This window comes from Lingula anatina, chromosome 8, assembly GCF_051362555.1.
Source record: "Lingula anatina isolate TDL-2025a chromosome 8, LinAna3.0, whole genome shotgun sequence".
NCBI classification, from domain to species: domain Eukaryota; kingdom Metazoa; phylum Brachiopoda; class Lingulata; order Lingulida; family Lingulidae; genus Lingula; species Lingula anatina.
Window position 1 is genome coordinate 18,248,733 of NC_141774.1, and position 14,812 is coordinate 18,263,544.

Sequence of the window (14,812 nt, forward strand, 5' to 3'; positions counted from 1 at the left end):
TCTACGGACTTGACGGATCCACAGACGGGATTCGAAGTCAGACATTAACCACTAGGCTATGCGGTGTAACAGGAATGGTGGTCCGCTAGGAACCGTTGTCAGTTCCCCATTACTATGTACATGCGACATTGGTCCCATATATTAACCCCAGTACCCCAGCTAACCCTAACCAGTAAGTATCATATGGGATAGTTATTCAAAAACTTCTTTCTCTAAAACCTTAACTGGGCATAAGCTAGTCCATTTTAATTTTTTTTTTTTTTTTTTGGGGGGGGGGGGGGGGGGGGATTGATAATACTGAATCACAGTATATAACCTTTGTAGAGTATATTAAAATACCTGAGCTATCCCTGATTAATATACATAAACAATGCCAGATTCTTACGTACATATTTTTCTGAAATACTGGAAATTAGCTGGCATTCATTTTTTGTTCTATAGTTCATTAAAATTAGCATTTTCAAAATTTCAATCTCCTTGGCTGGAGTCAGATTTTTCGTAGTCCTCCTGCAGTTGTTTAAGCAATGACTGCTTCTCATCTTCTGGTAAGAAGGTGGCTCTAGCTGCATTCAGGTTCTTAAATAGAAAACAAACATCAAATAAGATATTTAAATACTGAAAGAAGCACCAATAAGTCTTAAAAGTCAACAGCTTCAATCACCGTTTTAATATGTGACAGTTTCAACAAGTCCCTATGCACCAATCACTGTATTAATCAGAATTTACTGGCTGTGTCAATAGTGGGGGACTGTTCAGGAGATTATCTTACATAATAGACAGGGTTTTAAGTTTACAATCTCTCTAAATGGTGCAGGTATTATATATATATATATATATATATATATATATATATATATATATATATATATATATATATATATATATATGTGTGTGTGTGTGTGTGTGTTCCTGGAGAGGGGGTATCAATCTCTGAAAATGGCTCCAAGCTGAAAAGTGTAATTTATTATTTATGAAGACTTACTGCATTTCTGATCTGTTCTAGACACAGTCCAATCTTCTCCGTGCATGTCTCGTACTCTGATGAAAGGAATCCTCCAATCAGTAGTGGGTCATCTGTGTTAACTGAGAAGTCTACGCCGTCTTGCGCAAATCTGAACAAATAAGGCAAAGTTAAGACATTCTCAAAGGCACATAAAGTTGAAAGTTTTTTTTTTACTTTTCCAAAATTAGAATTAATTTTTTTCTTCAGTTACCTTAAAAAGTTATTTTTCTGTGTTTAATATTTTCATAAAAAAATTACTGGCCTTGTTATGTTCTCCATTTTAAACCTAAAATCAGGTCTGTTTGAATAATGATAAATCATAGGTATTGTAGTACTTCACTTAATCTTTGACACATACGTAAGCCATACCTTGCCAGTCATAAAATATGTTCATGAAACATGTATGACTTTCAATTCTTTTTTGTGTCAAAGAGGATTAAGAAAATTACTGGTCTAAAAATTTTGATCCATTTCTGGGATATAGCTCTTTTATGAAGCAAACCTGTGGTATCTTTTGACGAACATTCACATTACTTGACTTATTACCTTAAGATGGGGTGCTTTGTCCAATCAGTGCTTACAGATCCAGTCATGTGACTTGACACAGGACAAGCTTCAAAATGGACACCTTTCTCTTGCACAGCTTTATACAGAGTTTCGTCGTCGAGCACGTGATAACCATGTCCTAAACGCTGTGCATGCATGTCATAAACTGCCTGAAAATTATGAAAATTGTCAAAATTGTAACTAACATGGGCAATTTATGGGCAATTGTAGATGGTGTGCACTTTTAGTTATAAAAAAACAAAAACAAAAGCTGAGCAAAATGAATCACAAGAAAAACATCAGAGTAAAATAAGTCAAGGTTTAAAAACACATGAGAAAAGATGTACCTCTCTCACAATCTCAGCTGGTCCATTTTCCCCAGCATGGACAGTGCGACTTAACCCTAGCCTCTCTGCCTCCTACAACATTAAAAAATCACTAGTCTCATATTAAATTATCAAAATAACAGTGTGATGAGGAGCATAATTCCACAATATATCCACCTATTTAAATACCTTATGGTGCATGAGAAGGCAACTTTCATCTTCCAAATCACACGTACAGGGAGTATTAGACTTTTATGTGACAAAAATTCAATTCTTCTGGAATTTTCCACCGCAGGCACAGTGTCCATTATGGAAGAGGGGTAACAATTTAGTTTCAAACTACTGAAAGAAACAGTTACAATGTAGAACCTTGAGTTAAATCATCCAAAATGTGTCAGTACCTGGAATACTCTTAAATGTTCGTCGTGACTTTTGATATCTTTCAAGTCTAAATTCTCATCTCCAGCTAAATCTATGGCCACAACACCCTGGTCCTTGAACTTTAAGCACAAGTCCAAAATTTCCTGGGCCCACTCTACAAGACAACACAAGATCCTGGACTTTACTAACAAGCTGAAGTCACCTTCTCTGGATTGTTTACAAATACAGCTGTAAAAGGCTTTCTAAAATCCAGCAATATATTACTGTCTTATACAATTGTATCTGACATATTAATTATGTTCTAGAGGAACTATATGCCTTAGTTCTCCACGAGTCCTATTTGTGCTGTTTAGATAGACATTTAACACTGGATGTATTGATTGGGCTCCACTTATGGAATCATCTTATTGTATCATAAAGATAAGCCTGGTGTAAAAAAAGGCCTTAACAATATGCTACTAGTTTTGTCCCTCATAAGTCTTACAAAGAATGACACTTTTATGTCTATGCTGTTATCAGAAAAAAAAGTCTCCCATGCACTGTGTAACTTTACAAACAAGATCAGATCAAGCACAATCAACTCACCTGGTCTTTCTCTCATACAGCAGAGGATGGTCTTCACCTTGATATTAAAGTCTACACACCCCTTCTTCAAACCTTTGAAAACACATATAAAGACATATGCATATTATGTCCATAAGCCACATATTTGCCATGTCTATACAATTATCCTGCAAAGTTACTTCTCTCTCCTTTAAGACCTTAAAATGATAAAAATGATTATTTTGTGAAAAAAGCCACTTAAATGTTATCCTCCTTCAAATGATGGACCTCCCCCTTCCCATTTAATTCACATTTAAATTCATTTACATAATTGAAAAGAATCATCTACAAGATGCCACTTATGGCTTTGATAACATTTTTTCCTTCAAAAAGAATGTTTCACTGTTGAACAGGCAATCTACTAAGTAGTACATTAAATCCTATCAAACTCAGGCGTTATAGAGTCATGAACAATGTTAATGCTCTCCATAGATTTGATTACTGTTATATTTATATACCTCTGTTAACAGCCTTAACAACCTCCAGAGGTGACACATTTCCCTTCGTGTCAGCGTAGAATGGGTTCTCCATGTCGTTGGCCAGTAGATGAGGACAGTAACGAGCTTCGCAGTAAATGATGTTATCGTTGGAGCAGTCCTCGCAAAACTCGTAGGCTACTCGTTCTATGGCCTCTAGATCCCCACTGAAAATGAAGAGTAAGAGCGCATTTTAAGTGGACTAACAGATCTGCGGATCAAATATGGCGACCCACTAAAAAGCTTGCTGCTTAATTCCCAATTGGACACTGTAAAGATTCCCAGCAGAAATTATGCAACAAGCATTCAAGTGGGCCGACCATATTTGACCTGTGGCTTTGTTAGGGTGCTTTCCCAGAGATTTAGATGGATCTAAAGATTAAGTTTTAGATCGACCTAACTCCCTGGGGGTTCACGCTAAATTGCAGTCATCTGAGCGGGCACCATAGTTAATTACCCCCTTACAGCTTTTAGTAGGCGGGACGGACATTTAAGCTGGATTAGACAGTAATCTAGTGAGACTCCCCGCGGGGATAGATCGATCTAAAAATCTATGGAAATGGGGTGTTAGTCTGCTGTTCTGAATATATGCGCCAAGTGGATAGTTCCCATAATTATCAGTCCATGTTACAAATATCTGGGGGTCATTCAAATTAGGCATGCAGACGACCTCAGATTTCTACTGACTGACCCATGATGGGTATGTGCTGATGTATGGATTACAGATACACAAGAACTCAATAGATAGATGTTTCTATTACTACAGGGTAATTACTGTGTCTTATGAAAGGGCTGGTGGTTATGAAGTTTGAAATCATATATGTGATAAAAGGTAGAAGTTCCTGGTGTGTGTGTGTGTGTGTGTGAGAGAGAGAGAGAGAGAGAGAGACAGAAAGAAGGAGGACACACATATGCATTTTCCCCTACCGACTAGTAATAATCTATTTTTTACCTATTGATTTACACCTTACCATATCACAGGCATGTGTATTGCAAAAACTGCCAGGAACTCTGTCAGAGAACCCCTATCAGTGATAGTCAGGTGCTCTTGTAGCTCCTCAACACTGTTCCCGGGAAGACTCATGTTTCTTCTTCTAAAAATAAAAAAAAAGATTAAAAAAATACTATTAAGAGGATCTTGGCAATGTGATCCAAAATGAAACAGATTGAAAACATATTTCAATTTAGGTCATAATTTCAAGTCAAACTGACCAAAACTACAGACTTCTTGATGAATAGATGGATGGATAGATACTGTAGATTAAAAGATAGACTGTAGACTGACAGACAGGCAGATAAATATATGAAAAAAATTACTTTCCCACATCCCATATTGTTGAGGCACGAACAGCTCCATCTAGGTGAACATGAAGATCAACCTGTAAAATGTAGTGTACAGCACACAATTACTAGTAATTTGAGTGCTTATTCTAAAGGTTTTTTTTTCATTTAATATTCTCATATATTGAATTAATTTGTGGCTTAATTCAGAGCAGATATGTATAATGTACACTTAGCACTTCATTGGGAAAATAAACAACCATTAAGTAAAATTATTAGGAGTTTTTAACAAAATATTAAAACTAAAGTATGCCTTCTTTTGTTTTAGGTGTGTTACAAAAAATTAATCAATAATAAAGAAACCTGATAATTTTAAAAAAGCACAAAAAATGTCCAAAATAAAAATTTAATGCCTTTTTTTGTTTCAGGTGTGTTACAAAAAATTAATCAAACAAGAAACCTGATAATTTTTTTTTAAAGCAAAAAACGTATTTATGATACCAAAATATACAGTACAGTAGCTGTATCAGCGCGCGATGTCGGACTCAAATAAACAACTGCCGTCTTCTGTTCCTAATCAAAAGGTGTCTTTTTTCAATTTAAATCAGATATCTATAACAAATTGTCATTCAAAATAACAATCATTCCTTTGTTTACGTGACCATTTGGGGCCGTGGCTCCTCGTCCTGTACTATTTAGGTAAGACAGGCCCACTGAAAGTGTTCAATCAAAAGTCAAATCTACCGCCACGGTCTCAATTTCTCTCCGAATGCTAAATGTTAGAACGACACCCAGCTTTTAAATTTGTATTATCACATTTTTATCTACAAATAACTTTAATCAAACAATGTCACAAACCTTCTTCATTTTTCTCCGCTGATCCATGACGGGGCGTAATCTCTTTCTTCTGACAACCTCTTTGACCTCATTACGTGATCGGCACGTCGACCTCATACACGACTCAAAGCTGCCTTGCAGGTTTGTAATTTTGTCTCGATACTATATCGACGACATCAGAAATATCCACCTCACAATATGATGCATTTTTTCTAAGTATTTTTATCATATTTAATTTATTAGTTCAATATTTATAGAAATTGTCCTGCATTCTGTAGCATTAATCCAAAAAGTTATTTTCTTATTTTAAAACTAAAGTAATGACAATAGATAGCTTCGTATGCGTCGAACTTTATCTAGGCTGGATTAAATACGTAACCACGCAATGTGACCGCCGGCTGAAGTAGATGACCTTGAAAGGCTACTATACTCTCTTATAATGTCAAAACTATGGCAGGCATACCTTGGTGTGTTACAGAGACATCCTTGGAAAACTCAGGCGACAACTACAGGTACCTGCGAGCGTCAGCTGAGGCTGCATGGCCACTATCATGGGGTGTTGATGAAGGCTAGCTTAAGGCGGTCGGTGCAGAATGTTGTGCACGTGGCGTAGCTCGAACTTTCTGTGATCAGCACGTCGAACTCAGACAATCCTTTGCTCTTCGTAGACTAAATGTTCTTTGTTGCCTATGTCTAGAATAAATACTGCTTTGAGGGGAGTAAAATAATCTAATTAAAAAGATGCGTTGTCATTTGGGCACATTTAGTGTGCCCCCCCCCCCCCCCCCCCCCCCCACACACACACACACGCACAACCACCGCCTTATATCGCTATGACCTTCAATATCTTTTTCTAAATTAAGTTGTGTGATTAATTTATCATTATTATCGTTATTTTTTTCAGGTACACTCATGGCAGCAGGAGATGTCATTGCACAAATATTCATAGAAAAGAAGAACACAGCAAATTATGACACAGTTAGGACACTACGCTTCCTTGGTTTTGGTACTCTACTTGCAGTGAGTACAATAGTTTAGGTATTTTAAACCACTGGGAATATTTATAGATTTTTTATAGATTTTTATTCATGTCAAATTGTTTCTTACTTTCATTATTTATTTGTTTATCTTTGAACTGATGTATATCTGGTGTGTGTATGGGATGTAAAACACCAAAATTAACTAAAACTGTTTTTAGTCTCCTTCAAGGAGGTAAATGTCTTGACTACTGTACAACAAACAATTTGTGGATAAAAATTCTAATAAGTAGAAAGAAAAGCTTTGGTCTAACATTAAGCTCAGAAGATAGCCAATTTTGTTCAGTGTTAAAACTTTGTCAATCATTCTGATGATTTAAAGGAGACAAATTCTGAACTCTTCAGTCAGATTGTTATTTTAGTATTTTAATTAATTTATTACAGCAGGAACATTTTATTAGGTCAAATTGCTACTCTCCTTATTGTATAAGATGTCATAGTGTACGTAGAAGATTTTCCTGTTTTGCACCTATTTGACTTAAATTCTTACAATGTTGGAGGGGGGTATACACCTTTCGCAAGTCGTGTCAAGCTTTTCTGTTTCATGTAATATGGATAATTGATCTACATAATGTCAGTAAAGAGTGAGAAGTGTTTTGTGTGCTTTCTGTTGCACTCAAAAGGAAGCAAAAAAGCTTCCAGTAGCTGGGAGTACACACCCCTTACTAGTAGCTGCTTGAGGAGGCTTATCATTGAGTTAATCTGATTGCATTCAGCGAGAGCCCCAGCAGGGCTGGATTGAACTACATAGAAAAATAGTTTTATGAGAAATACGCACAACACAGTGAGATAATTGTCTCAACATGATATTACCAACTGTCCCCCCCCCCTCCCCCCAATTCATTCTTTCTCTTTTACATTAAGATACTTATTTTTGCAAAAAAAGGGCCTATATCTCTTGCAAAAAGAGCCACATACCGGGGAAGCTTTTTTTTTTTTTAATAATAAATTAACTACTTATTATCTCTTAATAAATAATAATAAATAAATGATAATAAACTTTCTTTTAATAATAAATTAACAGCTTATTATCTCCTAATTTCAGGGTCCAGTGTTGAGGACGTGGTATATGACACTAGATTTTCTCTTCAAAGGGACTAGCAAGACTGTGGCTCTGAAAAAAGTGTTTTGTGATCAAGCATTCTTTGCTCCTTCTTTTCTAACTGTTTTTATCACAACAATGGGTTGGCTGCGTGGAGACCCCTGGTCAGAGATTCAGGAAAAGGTCAAGAGAGTAAGTGTTGCATATCACAACATTGCAGTCAAAGCACTTACAGCAATAACTTATCTTTTCAATTTGGGAAAATTGAGAATTTTACAGATACTTTTTTTAATGTCATAATTTCTGTTAATTAGAACATTCCTATTGAGTGGTAGCAACAAAATTAAAAAGCAGGCTGCTATATAGTTCTATACTCTGCACTAAAAGCACCACAAATGCAATATACCAATAAAATTTTTGTGAATGTGTCAGGTGTTCCATATAACTGAGTGACAATGTGATATGTTTCTTGGGCACTGGTTGTGCTCTGAGGAGAATTAACTTTCCCAGGTTTTATGAGATTAAGACTGATGATACCAAATTTTTGCTAGAGAGGGGGGGAAGAAAGGACAAGATAAAATGATTTTGAACATTTTGTACTATGAGTAGGGCACAGTGATAGAAGAATACCCCCCCCCCCCCCTTTGGAAGGAAGAGAGGAAGTGGGGGTACTTCTAAGCTTAGGGTGTGTCATTGCCCCCTCCCCTACTCCACACCAGCTACCATTACTAAACATTGTTTTGGAAATAGACTGGGTTCATTTTTTTCATTTTTAGTGATAAACAAACATAGTTTACTAAATAAACACACACTATTTGATATATATTCCAGTAGTTTTTTTTCTTGTGATTTAAAATACAATTTGATGCAAAAATTGTGATTGACATCATCTTTGTGAATATTTTTCATATTTTAGGACTTCTTACCCATACTCATGGCAAATTATCAGGTCAGTAACAATCTATGACAGAGTGACAGTGCAGTTTTTTTATTTTCATTTTTTTAAGTATTCTGAAAAAATTTAAAAGTCTTATATTAAATCTGTTTGTATCACCTTTTGATTTCTCGCCTTTTATGATTTTATTGTGTTTTTCAGTTGTGGATACCAGTACAAATAAGCAATTTTTATTTTGTTCCATTTCATCACAGGTAAGTTTGTAATTGCTTAAAATTTCCACACACTTCGCTTCTTTTAATATTCTTCATTAAGATTTATCATTTCGGACACCCGCAAAAATGTTCCTTGTAACAAGAAGTGAACTAAGGAAATGTTGAAATTCACAGGAATTTTTTAGCTGTAGAACACGCAATTCATGCCCTTCAAATGGCGTTCTGATATCACTTCTGTATCGTTCTGTTTTATGGGTTTTTGTAGGATATTAGTTGTCAATATAGTGGCTTTATTCTGGAACACATATCTGGCATGGAAATCTGAGCGAAAACTGATGGAAAATCAACCCATCGCCAACAAAGACACACAGTGAAGAGGATACCGAAGCCCGGGTGACGTGAGTCGCACAGTTAGCAGGCACGCGTGCCCCCCCCCCCCCCCCCCCAGCCCCCCCCCCCTCCGGATCAGTTTCTGGATGTAGAAAAAGGAGTGAAAAGACCCCACAATGACAGGAAGGAAAATATACCGGATCCAGGTTGGCACAACACGACCGACATGAAAACTTAACTGTTCTTAATTTGAAGGAGATGGAAAGCGGCGTGACTTTTAAGAGAAAACACAGGACTCCGAAGCGACGCTAAGGATATTTGCCATCTCAAAGATTTCGGTGTTTAAGAGTAAATTATGGAAATTTCTTTTATTTTTTTAGTTTTATGCTATATTACAAACAGTGCACTGTATGACTTAAAAAGCCACTAAAAGATATTGACTTAAAGTAAATAAAACGCTGCTTTCGATATGAACCACATTTGTCAACAGCTTATTGATTAATCTTAGAAATGTAACATAATGGCAGTCGAAAGCTGCAGACGTTTGTTTATCTCATTAGTGACCAAAAGATCTGAAATGGCTGAGAGGAAATAAACCATTGCTTTGCAAATAAAAGACATTCATCATCAGCTAGTTGGTTTATGAAAAAAAGTAAAAGTTATGTGAACACGTAGTTTACTTAAAAAAATAAAAAAAGAAAAAATATATATATATATTGTTTTTACTTCGCGCCGATTCGAAAATGTGTTACTTATTTTCAGTAAGATGTTATAATAAAAAGTTACTCGATATGTTCTGTACATCCCATCTTTACTTTGGGGGGCCGTCTATTATCAATTTGGCGGAGTAAGTTCAATTGTGAGTTTCTGGTTGTAAAATGAATTTAGTCGATTTTAACGGAGGGGTTGAGGTTCACATTAAACTTATTTATTATAAGGGTTATCCGTTGTTTGAATGATCCATTTTAATAGGCTCTCTGAGTGCTTTTATACCATAAGTTCTTACTGCATTTCGGCACATTGATTCCAATATTATAGGCCAGCAGTTCATAACTGTCTTTCAGACCAATGTAACATAGTCGACATCCTATAGTCGGCTATCTGACTTGAGTCATCAAGCCAAGCCTAAAACCGTAAGCAATGTTTTTGAAACTGGTGGCGCAACACTCAACATGTGTCCTTTGCTTTACCACGATTAGGTATCAAAGACGGCGGACCTCCAACTTCTATCAGTGGAAATAAGCTGGTTTTGTGATCTCATCGTCATGAATTTTTATTAAATCCCTGCATTGCTGCCTACGATTTATTACATTGCACAGTGGGTATAGTAAAATGTACAAAACATGTTACATAACATGCAAATTAAAGTAGAACTGTCCTTATCTTAACGTTACTCTCTGACATATGCGTTTTCTCTTTGTGGTGGGTATGTTTGCTATAGTAATAAAAATTCAGTAATAGAAATAAAAAAGCAGTAATAAAAATGATTTTCCATCCTGAGTTCCAGTTTTTATTGGAATTAACTAGCCTCTAAAATTACCATCATGCCTTTGACAATGTAACGGCTGACGCGCGTGGCTGTCACGTTGATCGATTGATGAATCTAAAGATGACAAACGTCAGCTTGACAAGAGATACGCAATAAAGCGACTCGGAAAAAAAAAACTTTTTCTCGGCAATGGAGAAATACGAGAATTGTTCAAGATATAAATGCTCAGATATATCTTCAGAATTGCACGAATCGTGGTTTTAAATAAGCATTTTAAAACATTTTGTATGAAAAAATAATATATTTCCTAAAGCTTTAATCAATGCTGTGAAAATACCCGACTACCATTGAAGCTCCTTACCAATGTATTGTGTATTGTAAAGCTTATTTCTTAACCAAATGACGGTATTTCATTAGTATCGCCACGGGGTTGTACACGGCCTCACCCAATAAAAATCTGTTGCGAAATATTCTGGTATAAGATAAGGAATAGCAAATATTTTCTTTGCCGTTTTGCTCGATAAGCATTTACATAAAGAAGTCATCGCTGGTTGACCATCGGACATTCGGATAATTTTTATTCAGAGTTTAAGCACACCTAACTGATCTCGAAATTCAGCAAACAATGAAAATGGCCCAGGTTATCAAGCAGATCTGTGTTTGGATTTTTAGTTTCCACACAAAATGTTGCGTGCAAGGCTACATGCAAGGTTCACCAAGAGTTCTTATATCAGCTGAAGCGAAAAAGACACACAAAAATCCCAAATTAATCTTTTGTGATATTACAAAGTCCACAGTCAATTGTTTTGTTTTTCGCTAAACAGAGTGTGTATATGGCCTTGTGATCAGAGCTTAACTTTATTCTAGGGTCAACAAGACGAGGGAATGTAGTTTTAAGAAGGGATATACCAGGTGCTCCCCTGGTTTACCAGAATTTAATTAGGCATTTTTCAGTTCTTTATTGGTTTGAGCGCAGTATAAATACAGGGCATAACCTAACCAAAATACTTGAAATACTGTGAAACAATAACAAGTCGAGCACGTACATTACACAGTGGCAGTTTTCATAGACATTCTTTGTTTATTTTCTATTTTTTTACACAAATAAACAGCAACAGAATTACCTATATAGATATGCATCATCATTATACTCATATCTAAAGGATTATGAAAGCAATCGTATTGAAACCCGCCCTGCTGATTTAATTAATTAGAACGAGATAAGAATAAATCCTTTTTACTTAGAGCTTTGTACCACCAAGAAAATTTTTAATTACCTACTGGCTGTTGTCAATTAAATTTTGTTAAGCCGATTTGTACCCGCGTGGAATACATCCGTCTTTCTCGGAATCCTCTTATAAATATTTGCACTTGGTCGGTGGGTTTCTGCTTATTAACTTAGATTATATTTTAACTTTATTATTACTATGTACATGTATTTAAACTTAAGTATATTATAATTAGTAGTGTAGTGAGCCTATAAATGTACACTCATTTCATGTGCTCAATAAATTATTATTATTAATTATTATTAATTTGAATGCACCCCAATTATTATTATTATTATTATTTTGTTTTGTTTTGTTTTGTTTTCTAAAGACACAGAGAGAAAAGCTGCGAAGGAAGCTACTTTTAAGTTTGGGGAGGTCAAATTTCGACAGGGGGCGTGGGGATTCCCCTAGCTTCGCCCCTGCCTGTCAACATCTTCATAGTTGACTTAAAAAGTGAACTCTACACAAACAACAGTGCCAAGGAAGCTGAAGGGTTAAAAGGCATTTTACATGAGGATGGCCCAGTCCTGCTCTCAAAGACAAAAGACTATTCCAAACAAACTTGAAAAATACTGTATATAATGGGAATTAAAAGTAAATGAAAATAAATCGAAAATTGTAGTATTCAGCAAGTTTGGCAGAATTGAGCCGCACACTTTTTTTGTAAATAATAGACCAACAGAAACGGTCAAACAATACTAATGCCTGCCGGGCAGAACCTGGGCGTCTCCCATTTTACTTGGACACTGTCAAATTAATATCAAGATACAGTGAAAGGCTGAATAACCTTCCAGAACAAAGAATTGTCAAAGAATAAACAGACAGGGCAAATAACTGGTTTTGGGCAACGTCAAATTTTGCTTTATGTATAGGGACTAAATCACTCAAATTCCACCACAACTGACAATAAAACCCACGATCACCAAAATCTAAAGAATAAAATGGCCAACAGAATAAAACCATGAAGGAGTTGCACAGAGAGGAAAATACATGTATGGAAGCATTATGACCCCGAACCATACCTAAAATTGAATATCCCACTAACCCCCCCCCCCCCCAAAAAAAAAAAAAATTTTTTTTTGGCAAGAATGCGAATCAGTGGTCACGACTTAGAGATTGGAAGAGGGTGATACACAAACCCCAAGACACAAATGTCAGACCGAAAAAGTCACCACTGTGACAGGGTGGAACATGAGATTTCTTTCTTTCTTGAATGCAGCATTCATGAAGTTGAAACAAAATTACTGTTTGAGTCTATACTAGAGGTAAACTTGCACGATTAGTTGGACAAGGTCAGACTGCTGTTAGAAATAATAACGTAACTTTGTCCATGAATAGCTTTACGTCATCCTAAATCCGCCCTCTGCGCACTTAATCCACCCTCTGTGTAGGGTGCGACTGCTATAGCAAAATTTATAAGTAAAGGTTATGATAAAACGCAAATAATTGGTATCAAATACACAAATGATCTCATCCATTTTATCTCTTTAAAATGTATATTGTATATCGCTATATTGATTTTTTCATTTATAACAATCATTACTATTATATATAGTATATGTTATTTAAAGAGCCTTTGAATGTAAAAACATTTGTGCTTAATAAAATCATTATTATTATTATTATTATTATTATTATTATTATTAACTGTCATACTATCTCACATATGTGTAGTTAATGTTTTTAAAAAGAACGTAGCATAGAAAGCCTTTGATCGAAATTGAACATCCAGTGATCAAGTACCTTGATTTTCAAGACAATGAAGTAACTACAACTCGGAGACCACGCGCCTGTTTGAAAAACGAACGACAGCCTTTACTAATTAAGAAAAAATGGCCAAGTTTTAGATTTTACAATGAAAACTAATATTTTAGATATTTAAGTTTTGGTTTTCTTATCTTTGAGTAGCTCTCGAGGTTGATTTTGGGGTTGGGTGAAATTCAAAAAAAGGTATTTAGAATTCAAAAACTGGTCTCTAGACTAATTTTTTTCAGTGGGTTCGGAGGGGGAATGCCTCGGTGATATATGTATAAGAAAATATTGTCGGGATTTCCAGGAAAATCTATGCATCATTATCTACGTAAATATGGCCTTCCGCAGATTGCATGCCTCTCTCATTTAGTCAGAATCTCAAGCTTGTCACTTCTGCCACCAACTTTCACACTTTGGCAAGAATGATGTGCCACTGACATATCCCTATGCGACACTTCCACCGCTGAAAAATAAGCCCCCTCCTCACGCGGACTCGCACGTGCGACGCCACGCCGTTCCGACAGGTTCATTTCATGCTATCTTGGAAAATCTATTAACACGATCTAGCCATGGATCCTAAAGGTATCTTAACACGTACGAGCGGTCATCATAATTACGTGCTTCCATCAATTGAATTCATTCGACGCTGAGACGCCTCTCAGCTCTATCTCTAACGTGAATCGATTTATTTTAGTTGACTTACAGTCAGATATTTTTCAGTCATCAGAGGCCACTGGAAACTCACATTTACCTCTGGGGCGTCAACAGTTTACAATACGAGGAGACTTTCCAGTAATCTCGGCTCTGATATACAAGATGGCATGACCCGGCATACTGCTAGAAGCTAAATACGGTATTGGAAACGGTGCGCAATACAATATAAAACATACAATACAATACAATAAAAGTTTATTTGTAATTTAAGGCCTCTTATAAACAATATTAAACAATATTAACAATATTTTTTCATAAGTTAACAAGTTACTATACAATATAAAAGTGTAAAAATCCAATTCCAATATTATATATAGTAGTGATTATTGACTTTGAATCTAATTCTTGATTAAAATAGACTATGAAAAAAGACAATAATATAGTAGATTCTATCATTTCTAGCTCACATTTAAAACAAAGTGTCAAACCACCCATAAATATTTAACAGAGACAAAAGATTTCTGGAGAATGATCAGACACAGATAATGCTAGCTTTGCTCACAAAATGTAAAAAGCCGATTGATGACATGTCTGACTTCTATATATCATCAACCCAGTCTGGCTGGCGCCACAATTTCCGTTAAATATTTAAATGTCATTTTGAGCGAATTACT

At 35.7% G+C, this 14,812-nt stretch overlaps 2 protein-coding genes across 6 annotated transcripts; one reads left to right on the top strand and one right to left on the bottom strand.

Moving 5' to 3' along the window:
• Nucleotides 1–275: 275 nt before the first annotated feature.
• Nucleotides 276–5,643, bottom strand: LOC106158711 (adenosine deaminase-like). Of its 3 annotated transcripts, none has more exons than XM_013534792.3 (10): nt 5,475–5,643; nt 4,653–4,714; nt 4,307–4,429; nt 3,318–3,502; nt 2,842–2,913; nt 2,277–2,410; nt 1,897–1,968; nt 1,550–1,719; nt 983–1,112; nt 276–576 (listed from the first exon to the last, which is right to left on the bottom strand). In XM_013534792.3, exons 1-10 carry the CDS (start codon nt 5,568–5,570, stop codon nt 469–471), a joined length of 1,152 nt encoding a protein of 383 aa, XP_013390246.3. In that variant the 5' UTR covers nt 5,571–5,643; the 3' UTR covers nt 276–468. The 3 variants fall into 3 exon arrangements, with proteins under 3 accessions (XP_013390246.3, XP_086850115.1, XP_023930667.2); XM_086993989.1 differs by lacking the exon at nt 5,475–5,643 and adding an exon at nt 5,279–5,353; XM_024074899.2 differs by lacking the exon at nt 4,653–4,714 and having other exon boundaries at nt 5,475–5,534.
• On the top strand, nt 5,524–9,602 carry LOC106170463 (mitochondrial inner membrane protein Mpv17). 3 transcript variants are annotated; one of them, XM_024074900.2, is made up of 6 exons: nt 5,524–5,594; nt 6,358–6,473; nt 7,536–7,724; nt 8,449–8,481; nt 8,629–8,681; nt 8,908–9,602. In XM_024074900.2, the coding sequence occupies exons 2-6, from the start codon at nt 6,366–6,368 to the stop codon at nt 9,014–9,016; spliced, it is 492 nt and encodes a 163-aa protein (XP_023930668.2). In that variant the 5' UTR covers nt 5,524–5,594; nt 6,358–6,365; the 3' UTR covers nt 9,017–9,602. The 3 variants fall into 3 exon arrangements, with proteins under 3 accessions (XP_023930668.2, XP_013405781.2, XP_086850116.1); XM_013550327.3 differs by lacking the exon at nt 5,524–5,594 and adding an exon at nt 5,778–5,965; XM_086993990.1 differs by lacking the exons at nt 5,524–5,594; nt 8,629–8,681 and adding an exon at nt 5,778–5,965.
• Nucleotides 9,603–14,812: the final 5,210 nt, after the last annotated feature.